Here is a 24,887-nt window from a genome sequence, read left to right as displayed (position 1 = left end):
CATCCAGATGTTGATGTGTACCAATGGACTATTGATTGTAACATTCAGGTGTTGATGTGTACCGATGGATTACTGATAATAAACTTGCAGCAATTACAATCACAAATTGAATAATAATCAAAAATTGATCACTGAATATAATCTAACCTGGATTAGATTGCATTTTGTGTGTGTTTGGAGAGCATTACAATTAGCTACAAGGAATGCAGTTAATGGGGTGACTAATCAGGAGTTTAGTGTATGAGGGAATAGATTCCATAATAAAATAAAGCAGAGGACAAATATTGAATAGAGCACTTTCAACATGGTTAAGACTGCAGTGTACAAATGGATGAGCACTATATTGAATAAGAGTACCTACATCTCAATCTTTTCCCCTCATCTCCTGAAGGTGTGGATTCTTGCAGGGGTATGATTCTGAATATTGCAAAAACGCTCTGGTAATTCAACCAAATGGTCATTCTTCCTGTTTGAGCTTAGAGTATGTGCGTCAGCAGACTATTTGGTCATGAAGGGATCGCAACCTGTCCTCGTCAGACATCATACACACATATGTCCCAGCAGGGGTCACTGGATGTTATCAGGTGCAGGAATTCTAGCTGATTTTTCCCAGGTGGGCTAAATGTAGCCTTGGCTCAAATCAGCTAATAGTACCAGCAGCAAATTGAACCCAATATTTTCTGGGCTACGTGGCTTCGTACCTTGTACCGTACTCTAAATGAGGCTATAGCATAAATGTGAGTGGGTGCTACACTAGAATAGAGCACAGAATGCTTAAGAAAGCACAATACACATGTTAAGTGTTTTATTCAATCATCTTCCAATAAATCTTCAGTAAAACTAAGTGAAATAATCACTGCATTGAACAGAATTTAAATAAAATAGGCAAGAATAAATGTGCAAGTGAAATAAGAGTCAAAACTATTTTAAAATTACGACTTGGGTATGGCCACTCCAGCAGCGGGGTGCTGGGCTCCCATCCAGATGTGAGCAAGTACAAATCTCTGCCTCATACTTGACTTCCCTTCAGTGAATGGGTTTCAGCAGTTCATTTCCAAAATGTTAGCTAGGCCGTTTATTAACATGCATTACTCCATCTTGGCAAAAAGGTGTGGGGAAATAAATTTGCCTCTCCAACACCACATACCTCATCAGCCAATTATATAGGAAGATTGACAAAATGCTGACTCTCCTGCCTTCCTAACCAATAATTGTGAAAGGAGATATTTTCAAAACTCATGAAGTCTAGGTTTTTATTAAGCAACCCTATCTTTCAAAATAACTAATTTATGAATGGATTAAGGCTTTCTTGAAGCAGACAAAAATGTTCTTAAATCCCAACACATTCTCACCTAGCTGTGCTTTGCAACTTTCTATGGTCTTGTCGAGGTTAAGCAGGAAGCTGCTCCGAACCGGCTGCTTTTTCGGTGAAGTGAGTAGCACGGGAGCTGACTGCAGCACAGATTCACTCAGCTCTTTTAAATCCATTTCTGCTTTACTGCGATCTATTGTATGAAAAGAAAGAGTAAAACATTAGTGAGAATGCAAGATCAATTTTGTAGAATCAATTTGATGCAAACCTGTATCAGAGATATGTGAAAAGATGGAGAGGTAAGCCAAAGCTAATTTACCACATGGCGGGCAGCACAGTAAATTGGTGTACTAAAGTGCTGCACGTCAGGACGGTATGAACACAAAGGGCTCAATTTTGAAATGGTGACAGGTTGGCAGCAGGGGGTGAAGGTGCGCATGGCAAACCCAAATAAAAAAAACTTACCTTTTCTGAAGTGATCGCGATGAAATTGATGGTGATTAAAGTTGTTTCCAGGTTTCGCGCCCAGCAACCAGCCTGATTGACAGGCTTGTCAGGAAGATCGGGGAGGGGTGGGGGGGGAAGAGGAGAGAGAGGGGACGATCGGGGCGGGGGAGAGGAGAGAGAGGGGACGATCGGGGCGGGGGAGAGGAGAGAGAGGGGACGATCGGAGCATGGTGGAAAAGTAGGTTTATTTTGTTTTTTAAACTTTGTGTAATGGTTTTTAAATTTATTTTGTTTATTTTTGACTGATCCGGCTCTTCACGCCTGATACGAGGTGTGAATCGGAAGCCGCCCGGTTAAGTTTAAAATCGTTTTAACTATCTACTATGTCAGAAATGAAGTACCTTAAGTACCTCAATGAGGTACATTTGGCTCTTTAACTATCATCCCACCGGTTTTAACTGCCGGAGGGTCTTCCGGATTCATGAAACGTGCGCGCACACAGGTGCGTCTGTGGCAACTCCGGAAGTAGGCGGGTTGGAGCCGGCTTCCGAACCCACTCGGAATTTTCGCGGCCCCTCCCACTCCCCACAACGCACCCGCAATTTGATTTTAAAATTGAGCCCAAGGAGTTTGCCAACTCAGCTGGCTCATCAAATGATACCAAGGTCCTTTGACCAATAAATACAATAGAACCTCAAAAGTTATTGGCAACTTAGGATCAAAATGGAAATGAACAGCAGTGCTGTTGAAGACATAAGTTTGTAAATAATAGACAAAGGCAGAAAGCAAGTTTCCCATTGTACTACACACATATGTGATTGATATAGAGAACTTTGAGAAAAGCTGGCTGTTGTTTATCTATATGCCTTGTGTCCTCCAATGTACAATAAACATAATGTCTAGAGAATAACTGGAGCTAGGTGCTATTAGGGGCTAATTTGCTCAATCATTAAATTGGTATCAATTTAAAAAAGCACAATATAATTCCATTTCTATACATATATATATATCCCTCCAAAAGGAATTACACTCCTCTCTCCAAAGTCTCTTCCTCCTTCACCCCTTTCCAGGACATGTCACACATCCCTGGATAATCTCACAAGACATGCACACACACTCCTTCCACCCAGTCTCTTTTTCTCACTGCACTTTGACCAGAAAAACCACAAAACCAATTGAAGAACATTTTGTGGTCACAACTAACCAAGGTTTAGGTTAAGGATGCTGCCCGTAGGAGGGGTTTTCAAAGTCCTTTCTGATTTAGCAGCATTGGGAGTGGAGGACTGAGGAGAGAAGGGTTTTGGGCTGCCCGACACACTGCCAGCTTGACTCGTCTTCACAGATCCGGGAGAAGCTGAAAGAGGAAACAAACTGGATCAATGTGGAACTGGCGGAGAATTCCAGGTTTTGAACAATGTTTGTAACCTGTGCCACAACTGAGCATAAAGTCAGTAGGAGGATAAAGGTGTGTTATCCAACAACTGCACACAGTGTACAGTCAATGAACAGAATATTCTGTTTAACCAGTGAATATGGAATCCATCAGGCATAAGAGGAACCCCTGCACAACTCTGTCTTCCTTCATTCTCAAGATAAATTTCATTTATGAGATAAATTCCATATTCAATGGCAAGCCATCAAATGTCCCCACATTTCCCTTTTGTTCATTTTGAATAACGAGATGCATTAAGTCTCTCAATTAAGTCTCTGAACAAATCTCTCGAGACAGTTGGCAACTCGTCAGACAAAGCAACAGTCCCCACTCCTTGAAAGGTGACCTTTATATGCTGGGGACACTGGCACATCATCTCTCGATACAGCATTCACCATTCAAATAAAAAAGTACTATTTAAAACCCAAGAGCATCTATTTTAAAACCTTTTCACTTTGCTATGGCTGCACAAATTCTCTGGAGTGTCTGTCCAACACCAGCCAACATGATCCATTTCTGCCTCCCAATGAAATTAAGGGGATGCAGCCACCTGTATCTCGGTTCGCTATATAAATAATGCCATTTTGGCTCAGTGTTCAGAGATCACCGACTGCTCTGCTATGAAGTCTGCAAAACAGAAGTGGCCTTCCTCAATGAAGGACACACTAAAAATCAACCGTAATCTACAATCCAATACCATTAAGACAACTTACTGGCACGCTGTATTATGCAAACAGAGGGAACTATATAGAAATGAGCTTATGCCAATCAAATTCCTAAGCATAAATTTTGCTGGGGCCAAAGACGTTAAACCCCTCCCATCGGGTGCATTTACATATCTTCAGAAAAAAGCAAATTTATGTCCTCTCCACTCCTCACCCCCCAAGAAGATATATTTTAAACAGTCAGGGGATCATACCTGTGCTCCGGTCAATGAAATCCATGGACTCCTCACTTGCACTGAAGTGACTGGATGCTGCTTTCATACTCTTCTCTGCAGGTTCAGTTTCTAGATCAGAACCAGTGTGCACTGAAGAGTTTGTGCTCATTGGCGAGCGGGGCATGTCCGTCAGTGAAATTCTCCTACTGGGGCCACTGATTAACATGGGCTTGCTGAGAACAATTTTCGGTGATGCCGTCATATCAAAGTTTAATTTAATTTTCTCATATTTATCAGGCTTAGCAGTCCCTGCTGCTGGGTTCTGGGGGTCTTTTAACATCTGGAATTGGTTGTTGGGAGTGTATGGTGACCTGAAAGGTGCATAATTGAACACTCCAAACTTTTTACGAATGTTCTCCACATAAACCTCCATTTCTTGCATTGCACTGTTGAAGATGCTTTTAGTCTTTTTCACAGAAAAGGGTATTTCCTTAGACATGAGGTAGCAGTTATTTATTGGAACCCAGGCCCTGCATGTCGAAGAGAAAATGCATGTATTAAAATGTGAAGTCAAAATAATTTGCTTTGCTTCAAGGACTAATACTTTTCCTGTTACATTTCTGTTTTGCTCTTTGCCTCCACCTCCAGATGACAAAAATATTTTATTTATGAAGGCATAAAGGTGACCTTTTCCCAGACCAAGATCAATACTTTCTTTGATCCAAATGCTGGTAAGTACAAGAAAAAATCCTGGAGAACGTTGTGTAGCCATTGTGTTATTTTCTTCCCCTCCCTCCAAGTTAGAGTGCTCTTCCTTAAGGAATAGAAAATTGCAAATTCAGGCCTCAGCTAGACAAATTGCAATAGTACCAGGTAGGAACCAGAGTCCATCCAGGATGGAACTGTTGAGAAGAACCATTCCTCAAGTGAGATGTTGAAGTAAGATCCCATTATTCATTTTACAAGTGAGAAAGGACTAGAGTCCTGGCTCAATGGTAGCACTCTCGCCACTGAGTCAAAAGGTTCAAGCCCCACTCCAGTGACTTAAGCACATAATCTAGACTGGCACTTCAATGCAGTCCTGAGGGAATGCTGCACTGTCGGAGGTGCCATCTTTCGGATGAGACGTGAAGCCGAGGTCCTGTTTGCCTTTTCAGGTGGATGTAAAAGATCGCACGGCACCATTTAATGAAGAGCAGAGGAGTTCTTCTGGTGTCCAACATTTATCCCTCAACCAACACCTAAAACAGATGATCTGGTCATTTATTTGATTGCTGTTTGTGGGATCTTGCTGGGCACAAATTGGCTGCTGTGTTTCTTACATTACAACAGTGACTAATCTTCAAAAAAGTACTTCATTGGATGTAAACCCTTTTGGGGCATCCTGAGGTTGTGAAAGGCGCCAGATAAATGCAAGTCTGTCTTTATTTCAAAATTCTTGAATTAACCTCCTCTCAATGCCTATGTAAAAGGAGATTATGTAATCTTACTGGTCTATTCTGATGAAACACCTTGACATGAAATGTTGATACATAAATAGAGGCCACAGCAATTCAACAGGGAGGTGCAGCAACCACTTCTTCTGTATAATCAGGAGTCACAAAGGATGGGGAAAACCACAGTGCCAATTTCTCCTCAACTGAACATGGAATGCTTTGCTATTGAGGCACCCCTTTGTCTGATGGGCAAAGAACAGAATAAACTCACAACATCTGAGAAATTTGAGTGAACAAGCCGAATCCTGTGACTATGGAGACATAAGGATTCCCCTCCCCCTCTCCTGGAGCCATTGACGTCTTGCTGGGACACAGTTCTGCAGGCACCAGCTGCCATGCCCAAGTGCCTAATAATGTATGAAAATTTCACAATCCTACAATTACATTTTACTGAAATTAGACAGAACTGCTGATAAATACATAATATGGGATTCAGATGAATATGCCATGGTATACAGTGTTGTCTTCTGTACCCTTCCTTCATGCAGAATCCAAATCCTAAATTATTTAAGAAATGGGGACTCTGCCTACCAAAGGAACCAGCTGAATCAGTGTATTCTCCAGTATAGATTGGTATACATGAATCATATATATATATATATATAAAATTTGTTTTTAATAATAAAAGATTAACTCTCACCTGTCATGCTGCCCAAAGAAACGTGCATCAACCTGCCCATCCTTGTCCCGCAGTGCTTTCGCAGGCCAAAAGGGAAAGCCCTTAAGTTTAGCCCAGACAAGTGGGTGGGGGTTACTCTGTATAAAAAAAACAAGGCGGTGGGGTGGGATGAATCTATAAATCTTACAGCACAAGAACAGAAGAACTGTTTGAAGATATCTGCTATACTGATCAACAAGATCTTGCATTATGTAGCACCTTTAACATAGTAAAAGGTCCCAAGTTGCTTCACAGTTCCGTTATCAAACAAAATTGCTGGAAGTCTTAACGCACATCAAGGTAGATAAATCTCCGGAACCTGATGAAATGTATCCCAGGACGTTATGGGAGGTTAGGGAGGAAATTGCGGGTCCCCTAGCAGAGATATTTGAATCATCGACAGCTACAGGTGAGGTGCCTGAAGATTGGAGGGTAGCAAATGTTGTGCCTTTGTTTAAGAAGGGCAGCAGGGAAAAGCCTGGGAACTACAGACCGGTGAGCCTGACATCTGTAGTGGGTAAGTTGTTAGAGGGTATTCTGAGAGACAGGATCTACAGGCATTTGGAGAGGCAGGGACTGATTAGGAACAGTCAGCATGGTTTTGTGAGTGGAAAATCATGTCTCATGAATTTGATTGAGTTTTTTGAAGGGGTAACCAAGAAGATAGATGAGGGCTGTGCAGTAGACGTGGTCTACATGGACTTTAGCAAAGCCTTTGACAAGGTACCGCATGGTAGGTTGTTACATAAGGTTAAATCTCACGGGATCCAAGGTGAGATAGCCAATTTCATACAAAATTGGATTGACGACAGAAGACAGAGGGTGGTTGTAGAGGGTTGTTTTTCAAACTGGAGGCCTGTGACCAGCGGTGTGTCTCAGGGATCGGTGCTGGGTCCGCTGTTATTTGTTATTTATATTAATGATTTGGATGAGAATTTAGGAGGCATGGTTCGTAAGTTTGCAGATGACACCAAGATTGGTGGCATTGTGGACAGTGAAGAAGGTTACCTAGGATTGCAATGGGATCTTGATAAATTGGGCCAGTGGGCCGATGAATGGCAGATGGAGTTTAATTTAGATAAATGTGAGGTGATGCATTTTGGTAGATCGAATCGGGCCAGGACCTACTCCGTTAATGGTAGGGCGTTGGGGAGAGTTATAGAACAAAGAGATCTAGGAGTACAGGTTCATAGCTCCTTGAAAGTGGAGTCACAGGTGGATAGGGTGGTGAAGAAGGCATTCAGCATGCTTGGTTTCATTGGTCAGAACATTGAATACAGGAGTTGGGATATCTTGTTGAAGTTGTACAGGACATTAGTAAGGCCACACTTGGAATACTGTGTACAGTTCTGGTCACCCTATTATAGAAAGGATATTATTAAACTAGAAAGAGTGCAGAAAAGATTTACTAGGATGCTACCGGGACTTGATGGTTTGACTTATAGGGAGAGGTTGGATAGACTGAAACTTTTTTCCCTGGAGAGTAGGAGGTTTAGGGGTGATCTATAAAATAATGAGGGACATAGATAAGGTAGATAGTCAAAATCTTTTCCCAAAGGTAGGGGAGTCTATAACGAGGGGACATAGATTTAAGGTGAGAGGGGAGAGATACAAAAGGGTCCAGAGGGGCAGCTTTTTCACTCAAAGGGTGGTGAGTGTCTGGAACGAGCTGCCAGAGGCAGTAGTAGAGGCAGGTACAATTCTGTCTTTTAAAAAGCATTTGGACAGTTACATGGGTAAGATGGGTATAGAGGGATATAGGCCAAGTGCAGGCAATTGGGACTAGCTTAGTGGTATAAACTGGGCGACATGGACATGTTGGGCCGAAGGGCCTGTTTCCATGTTGTAAACTTCTATGATTCTATGATTCTAAAATTTGACACCGAGCCACATAAGGAGATACTAGGACAGGTGACCAAAAGCTTGGTCAAAGAGGCAGGTTTTAAGGAGCATCTTAAAAGGAGGAGAGAGAGGTGGAGAAGTTTAGGGAGGGAATTCCAGAGCTTACGGCCTAGGCAGCTGGTGGCATGGCCGCCAATGGTGGAGCGTTTAAAATCAAGGATGTGCAAGAAGCCAGAATTGGAGGAGCGCAGAGATCTCGGGGGGTTGTAGGGCAGGAGGAAGTTCCAGAGGTAGGGAGGGGCGAGGCTATGGAGAGATTTGAAAACAAGGATAAGAATTTTAAAATCAAGGTATTGCTGGACCGGGAGCCAATGTAAGTCAGCAAGCACAGGGGTGATGGGTGAATGGGACTAATAAAAGAAAAACAAAACAGGAAGGGTTGCACATGTACTGAGTACTGAATATATTTAAAGAAGGAGCTAGATAGATTTCTAGACACAAAAGCCATCAAGGGGTATGGGGAGAGAGCGGGAATATGGTATTGAGATGGAGGATAAGCCACGATCATGTTGAATGGCGGAACAGGCTCGAAGGGCCGAATGGTCTATTCCTGCTCCTATTTTCTATGTTTCTATGTTCAATGCAAGCAATTCCATCTGAAGCAGATTAAAAATTACAATTTATATCTCAACGATAAACATAACTCTTCAATGGGATACAGTGACATAGCATGCTTGTGCATCAACAGCACGTCTTAGAATATGGATAGCAATTGGAAGGGCCTGAAAAGTTAGCAGATATACAGCAACTCGATTAGCACACCTAACAACTACTTACATAGCATCATGAATTCTGGGAACATTTTGCTGGCTGTCCCGAGTTACGAGATGCTATGCTTATGGGAAGAGGGAACTGAAGAACGGCAGCCTGTTTTTTGCAACCTGTCATATATTACAATGAATGAATCAGACTGTGCTGAAAACCCTCATAACAATGGAGACAGGGAATTAAGCATAGTCAGCCTTACTTTGAAAACGGTCTCAAAAATATTATTGGAACACTCATAATAGCAGACTACAAAACTCAACATTGTACTTGTTTTGAAATAGCTTTATTGGAATTGGTATTATATATTTTGAACACGAGGTGGCACTATATCATAAGGGCTATATAGTTTCTTCCTTCAGAAGTTCAATGGTAAGAGTAGCAGCAGTTCACTAATGCGCTCGTACGATTTTATGAAAAACACTGAAGTCTGAAGAATGCTATTACCCTCTGCCTGAACAGCAGCAGATCCCACCCTCTAGACCGAAGAAGAACTCAAATGACAACATTTGCTGAAGATTCAGACATGAAAAAGATAAATGAAAGGTACAGATGAAAAGGAAATAAATAAACTATTCACCTTTGACAGAGGACTGGAGGATAAAAGTACAAAATTTTCAAGCTTTGAACAAGGTTAGAAATTAGAATGCCAACCCAAAAAAGGATAATGGATATATGGAGTGAAATCCTAGAGAAGATAACAGACTCAGGGTCAACTGGCATCTTTAAAAAGAATCAATACCCGATGAGAAGTGAGATGGAGGGTTTTAGCAATATTTAATAAAACCACTTGAACTGCCTATCCCCCAGTAGAGTGCAGTGAAGGAAACTATTTTGCCCTACAGTAGGGATACAACAGGGAATGAGAGAAGGGAAGACAAAGATAGAATAATCATGCATGGATTCTGGAGGGAGCAAGCTGAATTGCCTTGTCCGGCTGTGGATTTTCTTAGGTCACGAGCAATACCGTAACACAAACCAAAGGTCATGAAAGGCCAATGGATACCTGTATTATATGATTAAAACAACAGTTGACAAAGAGCAATGAATTCCCCACTGAAAAGTAGATTGATTTTGAAAATATCCTTTGCATATTTAAACACACACTAACCCCAACCATGACACTGCTCTCAGTACAACAGAGGATATATTGGTTTACACTATGTAAATCACAGGGGGCCGGAAGTTGCTTTCAAAATAGCGCTCACTGTTATTAGTGGCGAAATCAAAGAGCAGGTTCCGGCGATTGCACGTGCAGTCAAACGCGGAAATCCAGAACTTGCTCTTCGTAGTTTGCTGGCGATCTGACAGCTTCGCCTTAAAGGGGCATCGCTGGCTGCAATCAATAGAATCAATGGACCAGCGCCAACTTGCTCTCCTGCCCACATGGAAATGAACTAATGTCGCCACAAATCAGTTTTTAAAATCTAAATTAAGTTTTAACAGTGTAGTAAGTCTTAATGATTCCCAAACAACCTCTCTGGCACTAAAAATTAACTTTTAAAAAATATGTAGTCTCATTACTCCTGATTTTAAACATTTTTGGACAGTTAAAAAAAATTAGATTTAAATGTTTTTTTAAATGTTTTTAAACCATTTTTCTTTCTGTCTCTTTTATCTCAGTCTTTTAATCTTATCCTCTCTTTATTTCACTTTCTCTATGTCATTTCATAATACCTTATTGGGCACATACGGGTTTTTAGTCTGCTGTTTGTCGATGAACTGCACTTCCTGGTTCTCACAGCGTGGCTTGCTTCACGCTGATTGGCTGAGGGGCCTTAGCGATCCTTTTACCACTTACACAGCCTGGGAAGGAACGCTGATGTTATTTGAACTCGCAGTTCAAGGAAGCTGCCGCCAAAAAGAATGCGGTAACTTAGTGGGTGAGTTTAAATCTAATGAGCGGTGACCACTGCTAGTTCGCCCCTCGGAGCAAATTACGGCCTATTATGTTATTCATATTCTAAAGTTCAGCTACGTGTAATACAATGCTTCCTTTCGAGGCCACAAGGTGTAACTGCTCTGCCTTCCGGGGTAAATTAAGACTAGCTGTTCTTCTGCAGATCCTCAGATCAATTAGAGGTCAGATCGGTTTTAAATGCAACTCCTGAAGTCAATTAGAAGGCATTTTCTGTTGATGGCAAGTTGTTCACTAGATTGGGGATTTGATTGGTTTTAAGAATAAAAGAGAGCAAGAAAGCCAAAGTGTAATGACTACATTGCAAAACATACCCGACGACTAAGATATAGCTCAAAATTTTAGAGTCCTAAAGGTAACTAATACTTAACTAACAGTTAAGATCCTTAATAACTTAGAAAACAAAAAGGGGATTAAGCTAAAGCCAAGTGTTCTTGTTGAGTGGACAAGCAGCACTCTGTTACTATGGATACTCAGGAGGTTTGTCATTTACAGATTCATTAGAGAACTCCAACTTACACAAGGCTCGCAGAACCAGTTGTCTCTCTTCTGGCATGCTGCCAAATAGCATTCTGGACAAACTTCAATCTCATTCATCTATGTTTTTTTTAAGAAAGGAAAAAAGCACATTAGGTTGAAACCACTTACTTTCTTCAGTATAACAGGTACAACTGACATAAGAAAAACCACAAATGCTGGAAATCTGAAATACAAAACAGAAAATGAACAGGGCTGATGGCCGGCGCGGACACGATGGGCCGAAGGGCCTCTATCCGTGCTGTATGACTCTATGAGTGTCTGAAAGAGAAAAGCAGATTCTTATGAAAAACCTCACCAGGAAGGTTAGCCTAGCTTTCTCTTTCAGATGCTGAATGACCTGCAAGGTTATACTCAACAGTGTGCTTTTTTTTGTTTAGGTACAATACATGTTTGATCCAGAGTAAAAGATCCCTCTGCGCTGCCTCAATAATGCAATAAACCCAGAAGTACAGCTGTGATAAGACACCATACAACTGTCTTGTTATACTTACTTCATGCTCGCAGATTTTAATGATCACCTTTGCTGTTGCTGTTAATTTGTGATTGGCTGCAATACAAAAATCTATTATTGACTTTAAAAACAGAACAAAGTACTGTATTAACATTTAATTCAATAACATGGTTTACATCTAATAACTACACACTGTAATGCACATTTGTGATATTGTGTTTTGACTACATGTCAGCTTGGCTAAGTGGTAATACTCTTGTTTCTGAATCAGACGGTTATAGGTTCCAGTTGAGTACAATCTACATGGACACTTAAGTGCAGTACTAAGGGAGTGCTGCATTAGCAGAAATGCCACCTTACAGATTAGGTTGAAGACCCTTCTGCCTGTGCAGGTGAACATAAAAGATCCCTTGGCACTTTTTCGAAAAAGAGCAGGGAGTTCCCCAAGTGTTTTCTTTCTTGCAGACTGCACTGCACCGTTGAAAATGATCTTTCATTCCTCAGATTGACAATGGGAGATAAAAAGTGCCAGAAAATTGAGCTTTTAAAAATTACTTGTGTGTGTAATACATTAAAAATGCACAGGACTATTTATATTGCTTCAAAAATACAAATGGGCCTGGAAGCAAGCATGCAAACACTTGACAGATTCATCTAAAATTCCTCACTTTAGTGGAGGTGTGACCACCTTTAAAATACGCTTACAACAGGCCCACAATTTTATTGCACTGCCATTTTCAAGTAAAAGAGGTTATAGCTCCTCATTCCTTCAGGTGAGTTTATCCGTTGAGTAGTTGAGTCCTACAGGTCAAGAAAGTTCCATATTCCCGAGTCTGTGCTTGGTTGGCTGTCTTCAGCTGGAGTGGCAACAGGACGCTACAATCAACCTGAGCACTCCGAGTAGGAACTTTCCCTCCCCCCACCCCTCTCCCTGACTCAATCAGTTACCAGCAACCCCCAATGGAAAGTCCATGTGTGGAGATTGGTGAGGACAGGATCTGAAATGCATGTTATGGTTCTTGTAGTCAATTATTTTTTATTCACCCTTGGATTTGGGCTTCGCTGGCAAGGCTGGCATTTGTTGCCTCTCTTTCTATGCCCTTGAGAAGGTGGTGGTGGGCATTCTTCTTGAACTGCTGCAGTCCATGTGATGAAGGTGCTCCTAGAATGCTGTTAGGTACAAAGTTCCAGGATTTTGACCCTGCAACAATGAAGGAACGGCGATATATGTCCAAGACAAGATGGTGTGTGACTTGGAGGTGATGGTGTTCCCATGCAACTGCTTGCCCTTGTCCTTCTAGGTGGTGGAAGTCACTGGGAGGTGTTGCCAAAGAAGCCTTGGTGAATTGCTACAGTGCATCCTCTAGATAGTACACACTACAGCTACGCTACGCCGATGGTGGAGGGAGTGGATGTTTAAGCCAGTGGATGGGGTGACGATCAAGCAGATTGTTTTGTCCTGGATAGTGTCTAGCTTCTTAAGTGTTGTTGGAGTATTCGATCACACTCCTGACTTAAAGGCAAAGAAGAACTTACATTTATAGTACCTTGTTGGTGGTACAGAGTCTTGGGGAGTCAGGAGGTGAGCCACTCAATGAAGAATACCCAGCCTCTGACCTGCACTATTGGCCATAAAATTTTGTGGATGGTCCAGTTGAGTTTCTGATCAATGATGACTCCCAGGATGTTGATGGTGGGAGACTTAGCGATGGTAATGCCATTGAATGTCAAAGGGAGCTGGTTAGAATCTCTCTTTTTGAAGATGGCCATTGCCTGACACTTGTGTGTCATGAATGTTATTTGCCACTTATCAGACCAAGCCTGGATGTTGTCCAGGTCTTGCTGCAGGCGGGCATGAGACTGCTTCATTATCTGAGGAATTGCAAATGGAGCTGAACACTGTGCAATCATCAGCGAACAGCCACACTACTGAACTTATAATGGAGGGAAGGTCATTGACGATGAAGCAGATGAAGATAGTTGGGCCTAGGATACTGCTTTGAGGAACTCCGCAGCGATGCCCTGTAGCTGAGATGATTGGCTCCCACAACCATCTTCCCTAGTGCCAGGTATGACTCCATTGGAGAGTTTCTCCTGATCCCTATTGGCTTCAAATTTACTTGGGCTCCTTGGTGTCACACTCTGTCAAATGCTGCCTTGTTGTCAAAGGCAGTCACTTTCACCTCACCTCTGAAATTCAGCTCATGTTCATGTTTGGACCAAGGTTGTATTGAGATTTGGAGCCGAATGGTTCTGGCGGAACCCAAACTGAGCATCGGTGAGCATGTTATTGGTGAATAAGCATTGCTTGATAGCACTGTTGACGACTCCTTCCATCACTTTACTGATGATTGGGAGTAGGCTGATGTGGCGGTAACTGACTGGATTGGATTTGTCCTTTTTGTGAAAAGGACATACCTGGGCAATTTTTCACATTGTTGGGTAGATGCCAGTGTTGTAGCTGTAATGGAACAGCTTCGCTAAGGGCGCAGCTGGTTCTGGAGTACAGGTCTTCCACACTACAGCCGGGATATTGTCAGGGCCCATAGTCTTTGCTGAGTCCAAAGCACTCAGCCATTTCTTGAGGTGGAGCGAATCCAATTGGCTGAAGACTTGCATCTGTGACCTTCGGAGCAAGCCTGCTGACAATGTCAAAGCTCAAACATGAATAACTTGGTGAAGTAACAGAAGGCACCTGGCAAAGAGTCAACTCAGCATCAAGAGGAAGGAAGAAAATTAGCTAGAGAAAAAAGGTTGACTCGGGTCATCTCAACATAAAACAACCCACATTTTAAACCAGTTCAAATCCCCTTCAGTCAAAGGAGGACTATATTTATAACAGCAAAATGTACACTTCCTGGTATCTCTCATGTCCCATTTACTTGCTATGTGCTGCAAAACTGGTCAGTGGTTATCCTTCACTCTCTCAGTGGGTAAATGTTCCAGGTGTGTAACACACACACACACGCATGAAAGGACCCAGGCTCAATCCTCAGTCTGCACCAAGATAGCAGATCTCAGCCAGAGCAGCAGAGAGGCACTATGTAACTGGCCTCAGTCTCCCTTGGCACATCGTTCACCTGAGGAAGGAGGTAGCCTCCGAAAGCTTGTGAATTTAAAATAAAATTGCTGGACTATCCCTTGGCAAGGGAGGGGAGTGGAGACAAAAAGAAACAACAAGTGCTCCCACTCTTGTTGTTCTATCCAATGTTCTCTGCTAGACAATACACGTGTGGTCAGTGAGTGGGGACAGGATTGGGCTGAACTGCAATGCCCTCCATTGTCAAATAGCTTGCTAATGTTCACTGTCCAGTCTCACTCACTCAGACAAGATCCCAGAAGGCTCTCAACATCAAAGGAGAGAAAATAGTCTGTAGCCGCCAATGAATTACCATTTTGCACATCATTTCCCATCTGCCAAAGTAAGCAGAATTCGCTCCCAAGGGCACGGACGGAGACCATACCACAATGAAATTGTAGTGGACAGGCTGCACATAGTACAGTATCACACCAACTTAGTACACAGGAGGAGTCCCATTTAATCAACAAACAGCAATTTGTAAGGATTACATTTAGGGTTCTGTCTACAATGTAGAGTTTTTGTAAAAATCTACAGCAATATTCCCATTCACAGCATCATCTTAGTAAAACTCCACAATATCAAAGGAAATTGTACACAATATGTATAGTCCCAAACTGCCTCTGACCAGAGTTTTATCAGAGAAAGGAGGGCAGAAAAGTTCCAGATTGTGTGAAGGTATCCACCTCACATTTAAAATCACATTAGTTCAGAGTTTCCTTTTAAATGAAGTGACTTTCTGCAGCAGATTTCCTGAGTATGTTTAGTTCTCTTTGTGTAAATGCCATCAAAAGACAAATGGTCAAATCTTTGAGCACGTGTAACTATGCACTTACAGAACGATATTACTTTATGATGCTGAACTTTTTTTTTATTCGTTCATGGGATGTGGGCGTTGCTGGCAAGGCCAGCATTTATTGCCCATTCCTCATTGCCCTTGAGAAGGTGGTGGTGAGCCGCCTTCTTGAACTGCTGCAATCCGTGTGAAGGTTCTCCCACAGTGCTGTTAGGAAGGGAGTTCCAGGATGTTGACCCAGCGACGATGAAGGAACGGCGATATATTTCCAAGTCAGGAAGGTGTGTGACTTGGAGGGGAACGTGTAGGTGGTGTTGTGCCCATGTGCCTGCTGCCCTTGTCCTTTTAGATGGTAGAGGTCGCGGGTTTGGGAGGTGCTGTCGAAGAAGCCTTGGCAAGTTGCTGCAGTGCATCCTGTGGATGGTACACACTGCAGCCACAGTGCGCCGGTGGTGAAGGGAGTGAATGTTCAGGATGGTGGATGGGGTGCCAATCAAGTGGGCTGCTTTGTCCTGGATGGTGTCGAGCTTCTTGAGTGTTGTTGGAGTTGCACTCATCCAGGCAAGTGGAGAGTATTCCATCACACTCCTGACTTCAATCAATGAACTTCAATTGATATTATTATACTTTTTCCAAACATTACAAAATGATTATTTCCTACAGTCTATTCTAAAAGTAATACAACTATGAATTATTTCAATATACTACCAGTCGTATCATTTAATGCTGGGACTTATAGAAACCAGGCATTCCTTTACTACAGGTACCTGTGAATAACTGGAGAGTAAAGGTTACTGCTAAAAGCCATGTTCCTCAAAGTGTTAGAAGGGGACCATGTTTCCTAGTAGCAGATCATGATATTTACCACCATTATATATGATGCAGTTATGCAATATCCACTTGACATCAGCAAGGAAAGCCTCAGTGCAACCATACATCTTCTTCTTGACATTCTGAAAAAACAGAAACACTCAGTAGTGGCAAATGCATCATTCTGTATAATGTGATAACCACCCTGGAAAATGCAAAAGTCCATATAATGCAGCCCATCTTTAATGAGAACATGGTTAATGTGTCTGATTGATCGAGCAGTTGACCAAGAAGGGATACACTACAACTTGGTTAGGGGATGTCACTAGCCAAAAGTACAAATTCAGACAGGTTGTTCAAATTCTCATATTGAAGAGTGAGGCATGTGACAGGGCTGCGTCAAAAACAAAATGAAGCATTTTGTCTAAGATTCCGCTTGGTATTGGTTTCTTTAATTCTGGTACAGTACATAAAAGGGTTAAGAATGAGCTTTGCTCACAGAAATCATGACCCAATTTAACTGGATACCTCGTTTCAACAAATGCCTGGTTTGTGACAGGCAGTTTGCTTGACGGAGAAGTCAAGCCACTCAATTCAAATACAAAACATGCTGTGCAATGACCAAAAAAAATAAAATTTGGGAGAGGCCTGGCAAGTGACCTCTGACTGATGAGCAATTTTTTGCATCAAATTCAGCAACAAAAAACATGCCTACCTCTTTACCTTGTTTTATGGTTTTTAAAATTCTTTTAAATCAAATGAATGTTTCTACTTTTTTCATGGAGTATTGTGGAGGAGACAAGGTGGAAAAAAAAACAGGTTTCATCAGACACTACTATCCTGTGCAGCTAACAAACGTGTTTAGAACCAAATCTCAAGACTCAATAATTGCAAGTTGCACAGCTTGCCAAGTTCCAATTTTCAGGCAAAAATCAAAAATCAGTAAACACTGAAAATAAAATACCATCTACTTTAGGACACCTGGCCTTGAGCAAGAAATGCTACTGTGCAAATTCTTGCTACTGAGCAAGTTTACAAAAGTACAGTGTTGTCATACCCAAGCCCTTCCATTGGATGGCACCAGACAGAAACAAACTAAATTGTCATTAAAAATAAAATATTTAAATAAAATATGTGAGGTACAGGATTGAGATAACCTTTCTAGATGAAAACTTCATAAGCTTAAAATGTAAAATAGGGAAAAGAAAAACGGAATAAAAAGAGAGAAAGTGAGACAATTAAAAAAATAGGAAGAAAAGAAAAAACAAAACAAAACAGGTGAAAATCAAAGATGAACAGAATACAGACAAGAGAGCCAAGACTAGTGGAGACTCTCCAGTAGCTACACAAGTCAAGAGAGTCTCACACACCTGACCTACCTTTTCTAGTGTGCAAATGTCCATTGGATGGAAGATATATTCTGCATAATCAGGATGCTGTTCTAATGAAACTGGCTTCTGGAACGGCTCAGTCTGTTAAAAAGCAGCACAGTATTTTAAGAAGCGATTTGAAAGGAATGTTCAGTAATGAAATGAATGTTTAAATAAATATTAAAAAGGTACAGTTTTCATTTCCCTTTTCAAGCAGGATTTTCATTTCATTTCCAGATGAAAGCTGCAGCATAACTGCTCCATCATTAAGGCAAATGATTAGTCATGACATGACATCCCCAACAAATCCCACAAATTACTACATTTAGCACAGCTTGCTACCCAAGTATTGCAATTTTGCATATAAAGTTCTGGAGGCAGTGAAAATGCTACATTCTGAATGGATCTGAGTAATGATAAATCATTGCCTTAACCATAATTAAAGTTCCCTCGCATAAAGGTGGGATGGTCAGTGCTCTATATCAATGCTCAGTGCCATGAAGCAGGGCTAGATATAGGTTTATGTTCCCTTGACACGTGCCAAACAATCATTTCAACATTTCCCGTCAGGAACTGAGAGCAAGAAGAGAAAGACAATTAAAATTGGAGTGGAGAATCTCAGCTGGATGATTCATCGTGATTCCTGAAGAGCTCAGCGAAAACAGCCACTGACAGCAGCCTTGGAGGAGGTCATGCACCCATTCTCTTGGTTGCAGAGGAATAGAAAAGGGTAAAAAAGGTGACAGAAAGAAAAGAAAGGGAGAAATTTACCCAAAGATATCATTAGCCTCTGAAAACATGGCATTTGTTGAATACTAGAGAGAGGGTTGACACCTGGGGGGAGTGCAGTCAGGAACAAATCCACGGCACCATGGGAGACTCGGCTGCACAGGGAGGCAAAAGAAATGCAATTGTTGTAGGGGATGGACAGGCATTTCTGCACAGTGAGTCCCGCATGGTGTGTTGCCTCCCTGGTGCCAGTGTAAAGGGCATCACAGAGGGTGCAGAACATTTTGATGAGGGAAGGAGAACAGTCAGAAGGCGTGGTCCATGTGAGAACCAATGACATAGGAAAGAAAAGGGTTGAAGTCCTGCAGTCAGAGTTTCAGGAGCTAGGAAGGAAGTTAAAAAGCAGGACCTCAAAGGTAGTAATCTCTGGATTACTTGCAGTGCCACATGCTAGTGAGTATAGGAATAGTAGGATAAGACAGGTTAATGCTTGCTGGAGTAATGGTGCAGGAGGGAGGGCTTCAGATTCCTGGGCCATTGGGACCAGTTCTGAGGCAGGAGGGATCTGTTCAAGGTGGACGGGTTGCACCTCAACAGAGCTGGGACCAACGTCCTCACAGAGAGGTAAACTGGTGATGTGGGGAAGGGTTTAAACTAATTTGGCAGGGGGGTGGGCTCCAGGATGAAACATTAGAAAGGAGAAACAAGGTGCACAGAGGACTGGGAGGGACAAGTAACACGAGGGTAAAGAATAGTTCAAAAATAGGAGGGATCAGACAGGGGACAAATGCGAGGCAGTCTAAGATGAGATTGGAGTGCATCTGCATAAATGCACGTAGCGTGGTAAATAAGTTTGGTGAGCTGCAAGCTCAAGTTGCCACATGGGACAATGATATAGTGGCAATAACAGAGGCCTGGCACAAAGAAGGAGGATTGGGTACTTAATATTCCTGGCTACAAGTTATTCAAGAAAGATAGGGAAGGAAAGAAATGAGGTGTGATTGCAGTACTGATCAAAGAAACTATTATAGCACTGAAAAAGGATGATGTAGTTGAGGGGTCAAACACAGAATCTATTTGATTAGAATTAAGGAACAATAGAGGAGCTATTACACTACTGTGTGTGTACTATCGGCCACCAAATACTGGGAAGGAGATAAATTTGCAGGCAAATTACAGAAAGATGCAAGAACTATAGAGCAATGATAATGGGGGACTTCAATTATCCCATTATAGACTGGGACAGTAACAGCATAAAGGGTTTAGAGGGGAAGAAATTCCTGAAATGTGTTCAAGAAGTGTGTTTCCAGCCCAACCAGGAACCTCTTGGGAATGAAGTGGGGCAGGTGGAGCATGTTTCAGTAAGGAAGCATGTATCAGTGGGGGAGCATTTGGAGAACAGTGATCATAATATTAGGTTTAGAATAGGACAAGGAACAATCAAATGTGAAAATGCTTAACTGGAGGAGGGCAAACTTCAGTGGAGTTAAAAAGGGATCTTACCCAGGTGGATTGGAATCAAAAATTGGTAGGCAAAACAGTAATTGAACAATGGGAGGCCTTCCAGGTGGATTTGGTTCTGGTACAGAGTAGACACATTCCTACAAGGGGGAAAGGAAGAGCATCCAAAGCTAGAGCTCCCTGGATGACTAAACATATAGAGATTAAAATGAAACAGAAAAAGGAGGCTTATGACAAATGTAAGGTTCATAATACAGTAGAGAACCAGGCTGAATCCAGAAAGTACAGAGGAGATGTAAAAAAAGGGAATAAGAGGGGCAAAGAAAGAGTATGAGAATAGTTAGCGGCCAACATAAAAGGGAACCCAAAAGTCTTCTATAAATATATAAATAGTAAAACGGCAGTCAAAAGGAAGGGTGGGACCGATTAGCGACAAAAAAAGAGATCTTCTTGTGGAGGCAGAGGGCATGGCTGAGGTACTAAATGAATACCTTGCATCCATCTTCACTAGGGAAGAGGATGCTGCCATTGTAGCTGTAAAGAAGGAGGTAGTAGCGATTATGGCTAGGATAAAAACAGATAAAGAGGAGGTACCTAAAAGATTGGCAGTACTCAAAGATTAAATGGGTCATTTTCAGGTTGGCAGGCTGTAACTAGTGGGGTGGGGCAAGGATCAGGGCTTCGACCTCAGCTATTTACAATCTATATCAATGAATTAGATGAAGGAACTGAGTGTAATGTATCCAAGTTTGCTGACGATACAAAGCTAGGTGGGAAAGTAAGCTGTGAGGAGGACACAAAGAGTCTGCAAAGGGATATAGACAGGTTAAGTGAGTGGAAAAGAAGGTGGCAGATGGAGTATAATGTGGGAAAATGTGAGGTTAATCACTTTGGTAGAAAGAATAGAAAAACAGATATTTTTAAAAATGGTATTAAATGTTGGTGGTTAGAGAGATTTGGGTGTCCTTGTACACGAAACACAGGAAGTTAACCTGCGGGTACAGCAAGCAATTAGGAAGGCAAATGGTACGTTGGCCTTTATTGCAAGGGTGTTGGAGTACAAGGGTAAGGAAGTCTTGCTGCAATTGTACAGGGCTTTGGTAAGACCACACTTGGAGTACTGTGTACAGTTTTGGTCTCCTTATCTAAGGAAGGATATACTTGCCATAGAGGCGGTGCAATGAAGGTTCATTAGATTGATTCCTGTGATGAGAGGGTTGTCCTACGAGGAGAGATTGAGTAGAATGGGCCTATACTCTCTGGAGTTTAGAAGAATGAGAGGTGATCTCATTGAAACATAAGATTCTGAGAGGGCTTGACAGGGTAGATGCTGAGAGGTTGTTTCCCTTGGCTGAAGAGCCTAGAACGAGGGGGTCGGCCATTTGGACTGAGATGAGGAGGAATTTCTTCACTCAGAGGGTTGTGAATCTTTGGAATTCTCTATCCCAGAGGGCTGTGGATACTCAGTCGTTGAGTATATTCAAGACTGAGATCAGATTTTTGGACACGAAGGGAATCAAGGAATATGGGGATCGGGCGAGAAAGTGGAGTTAAGGTCAAAGATCAGCCATGATCTTATTGAATGGTGGAGCAGGCTCGAGGTCATATGACCGACTCCTGCTCCTTTTTCTTATGTTCTGATGTTTTTAAAGTCACTTGGTCCAGATGGGATGCATCCTAGATTACTGAGGGAAGTAAGGGTGGAAATTGAAAGGTTCTGGCCACATTCTTCTAATCCTCCTTAGAGGATGGTGCCGGAGGATTGCAAATGTTACACCCCTGTTCAAAAAAGGAGGGATAAATCCAGCAATTACAGGCCAGTCAGCCTAACATCGATGGTGGGTAAACTTTTAGAGACAATTATCCAGGACAAAATTAATTGGCACTTGGAAAAGTATGGGCTAATAAATGAAAGTCATCACGGATTTGTTAAAGGAAAATCGTGTTTGACTAACTTGATTGAGTTCTTTAATGATGTAACGGAGTGGGTTGATGAGGGTAATGCGGTTGATGTTGTGTATATGGACTTTCAAAGGGCATTTGATAAAGTACCACATAATAGACTTGTTAGCAAAATTGAAGCCCATGGGATTAAAGGGACAGTGGCAGCGTGGATACAAAATTGGCTAGGGGGCAGAAAGCAGAGAGTAGTGGTGAACGGTTGTTTTTCAGACTGGTGGGAAGTATACAGTGGTGTTCTCCAGGGGTCAGTATTAGGACCACTGCTCCTTTTGATATATATGAATGACCTGGACTTGGGTATACAGGGTATAATTTCAAAGTTTGCAGATGACACGAAACTCGGAAATGTAGTAAACAATGTGGAGGATAGTAACAGACTTCAGGAGGATGTAGATAGACTGGTGAAATAGGCATACACGTGGCAGATGAAATTTAAAGACAGAGAAGAGGGAAATGATGCATTTTCGTAGGAAGAACGAGGAGAGGCAACATAAACTAAATGGTACAATTTTAAAGGAGATGCAGAAACAGAGAGACCTGGGGGTTTACATTCACACATCTTTGAAGGTAGAAGTCAATTTGAGAAGGCTGTTAAAAAAGCATATGGGATCCTGAGCTTTATTAATAGAGGCAAATAGTACAAAAGGAAGTTATGCTAAACCTTTATAAAACACTGGTTAGGCTTCAGCTGGAGTACTGTGTTCAATTCTGGGCACCACACTTCAGGAAGGATGTCAAGGCCTTAGAGAGGGTGCAGAAGAGATTTACTAGAATGGTGCCAGGGATGAGGGACTTCAGTTACGTGGAAAGACTGGAGAAGCTGGAGTTGTTCTCTTTAGAACAACGGAGGTTAAGGGGAGATTTGATAGAGGTGTTCAAAATCATGAGCGGTTTTGGTAGAGTAAGGAAGAAGAAATTGTTTCCAGTGGCAGAAGGGTCGGTAACCAGAAGACACAGATTTAAGGTGATTGGCAAAAGAACCAGAGGCGACATGAGGAAACCTTTTCTTGTATGTAGCGAGTTGTAATGACCTGGAATGCACTGCCTGAAAGGGTGGTGGAAACAGATTCAATAGCAACTTTCAAAAGGGAATTGTTTGAATACTTAAAGGGAAAACATTTAAAGGGCTATGAGGAAAGAGCAGGGGAATGGGACTAACTGGATAGCACTTTCAAAGAGCCGGCACAGGCACAGTCGGCCAATTGGCCTTTATCTGTGCTGTACCTACTATAATAATATGATTGCAAATGGAAGCTGTGGCAGTTTTTTTTAGCTCTGGGACAGCATGCTCAGAAAGTGGACAACTTCTGTGGCTACTGCAAGTTGGAGGTGGAGCCATTAAACAAAGCATAAAATGAGGCACACGTAGGTAGAGGGTCTTCGTGCAAGTATTGCGGTCAAAGGAAGGCATATTAAATATAGAGGTGCCTCGTGTTTTGAGTGACTAGCAGCTCTGACTTCTCTCTCAACACAAGGACTAATTACATATGGTGACCAAGAAGCTTCTGCAATTTTTGACTTTTGAAAACCACTCCATTTAAAGACTAGTATTCAGTGTTGTATTTGATACTTTGTTCATGTGCATTTCTATTAAAACAGCTGCTTCAATTTGTCTTAATTTCTAATAACTTTAAGATATTGTATGTCCTAGAGGCAACAAGGGGGCAAGCCGTACTAGATTTAGTAATGAGTAATGAACCAGGTTTAGTTAACGGCTTAACTGTATGCGAACATCTATCCAATAGCAATCATAACATGATCGAGTTCAATGTAGTGTTTGAAAGGGAAAAAAGTGAATCAGCTGCTAAGATTCTAGACTTGGGTAAGGCCGACTTCAATGGGATGAGACAGAGACAGTAAACTGGGCAAATCTGTTAATGGGTAAAACGACTGATGATCAGTGGGAAATGTTTAAAGAAACATTTAACGTGATACAGAATCGGTTTATACCCCTGAGGGGCAAGAACTCCACTTGCCAAAAAAAAAACAGCCATGGACAACTAGAGAGGTAAGGGACAGTATAAGACATAAGGAAAGGGCATACAAAAAGGCAAAAAATGGCACAGATCCTGGCGAATGGGAAAGATACAAAGATCAACAAAGGGTCACAAAACAGATAGTAAGGGCTACAAAAAGAGAGTATGAAAAGAAACTTGCAAGGGATATCAAAACCAATACGAAGAACTTTTATAGTTACATTAGGAAAAAGAGGGTGGTCAGGAGCAGTGTTGGCCCCTTAAAAACTGAAAGTGGGGATATTGTCATTGACAATGGGGAAATGGCAAACATGTTGAACGATTACTTTGCATCAGTATTTACAGTAGAAAAAGAGGATGGCATGCCGGAAATCCCAAGAAAACTAATATTGAATCGGGGACAGGGACTCGATAAAATTAACATAAGTAAAGCAACAGTAATGAAGAAAATAATAGCACTAAAGAGTGACAAATCCCCAGGACCAGATGGTTTCCATCCCAGGGTTTTAAAGGAAGTAGGTGAGCACATTGCAGATGCCCTAACTATAATCTTTCAAAGTTCTCTAGATTCAGGAACTGTCCCTCTGGATTGGAAAATTGCACATCACTCCGCTTTTTAAGAAAGGAGAGAGAGGGAAACCGGGGAATTGTAGACCAGTTAGCCTAACATCTGTTGTGGGGAAAATGCTAGAGTCTATAATTAAGGATAGGGTGACTGAACACCTCGAGAATTTTCAGTTAATCAGTGGATTTGTGAAAGGTAGGTCGTGCCTGACAAACCTGATTGAATTTTTTGAAGAGGTGACTAAAGTAGTGGACAGGGGAATGTCAATGGGTGTTATTTATATGGACTTCCAGAAGGCATTTGATAAGGTCCCACATAAGAGACTGTTAGCTAAGATA

The 24,887-nt window shown here is 41.9% G+C and overlaps 1 protein-coding gene across 13 annotated transcripts in view; it reads right to left on the bottom strand.

The window, feature by feature from the left end:
• The window catches only part of zmynd8 (zinc finger, MYND-type containing 8), a 93,435-nt gene that overhangs the window by 17,755 nt on the left and 50,793 nt on the right, over window positions 1-24,887 (bottom strand). For 9 of the 13 annotated variants that reach the window (XM_068000330.1, XM_068000338.1, XM_068000341.1 and 6 more), the window contains 8 exons: window positions 17,866-17,958; window positions 16,542-16,629; window positions 11,842-11,912; window positions 11,330-11,407; window positions 6,208-6,323; window positions 4,111-4,601; window positions 2,964-3,113; window positions 1,353-1,505 (listed from right to left, as the gene is read on the bottom strand). In XM_068000330.1, the coding sequence (XP_067856431.1) occupies window positions 1,353-1,505; window positions 2,964-3,113; window positions 4,111-4,601; window positions 6,208-6,323; window positions 11,330-11,407; window positions 11,842-11,912; window positions 16,542-16,629; window positions 17,866-17,958 (1,240 nt within the window). The remainder of the gene's footprint in view (window positions 1-1,352; window positions 1,506-2,963; window positions 3,114-4,110; window positions 4,602-6,207; window positions 6,324-11,329; window positions 11,408-11,841; window positions 11,913-16,541; window positions 16,630-17,865; window positions 17,959-24,887) is intronic. The other 4 variants (XM_068000331.1, XM_068000336.1, XM_068000339.1 and 1 more) reach the window with 3 other exon arrangements.

This window comes from Heptranchias perlo, chromosome 19 (genome assembly GCF_035084215.1).
Source record: "Heptranchias perlo isolate sHepPer1 chromosome 19, sHepPer1.hap1, whole genome shotgun sequence".
Classification (NCBI taxonomy): Eukaryota; Metazoa; Chordata; class Chondrichthyes; order Hexanchiformes; family Hexanchidae; genus Heptranchias; species Heptranchias perlo.
This window is presented reverse-complemented; position numbering and strand designations above follow the sequence as displayed.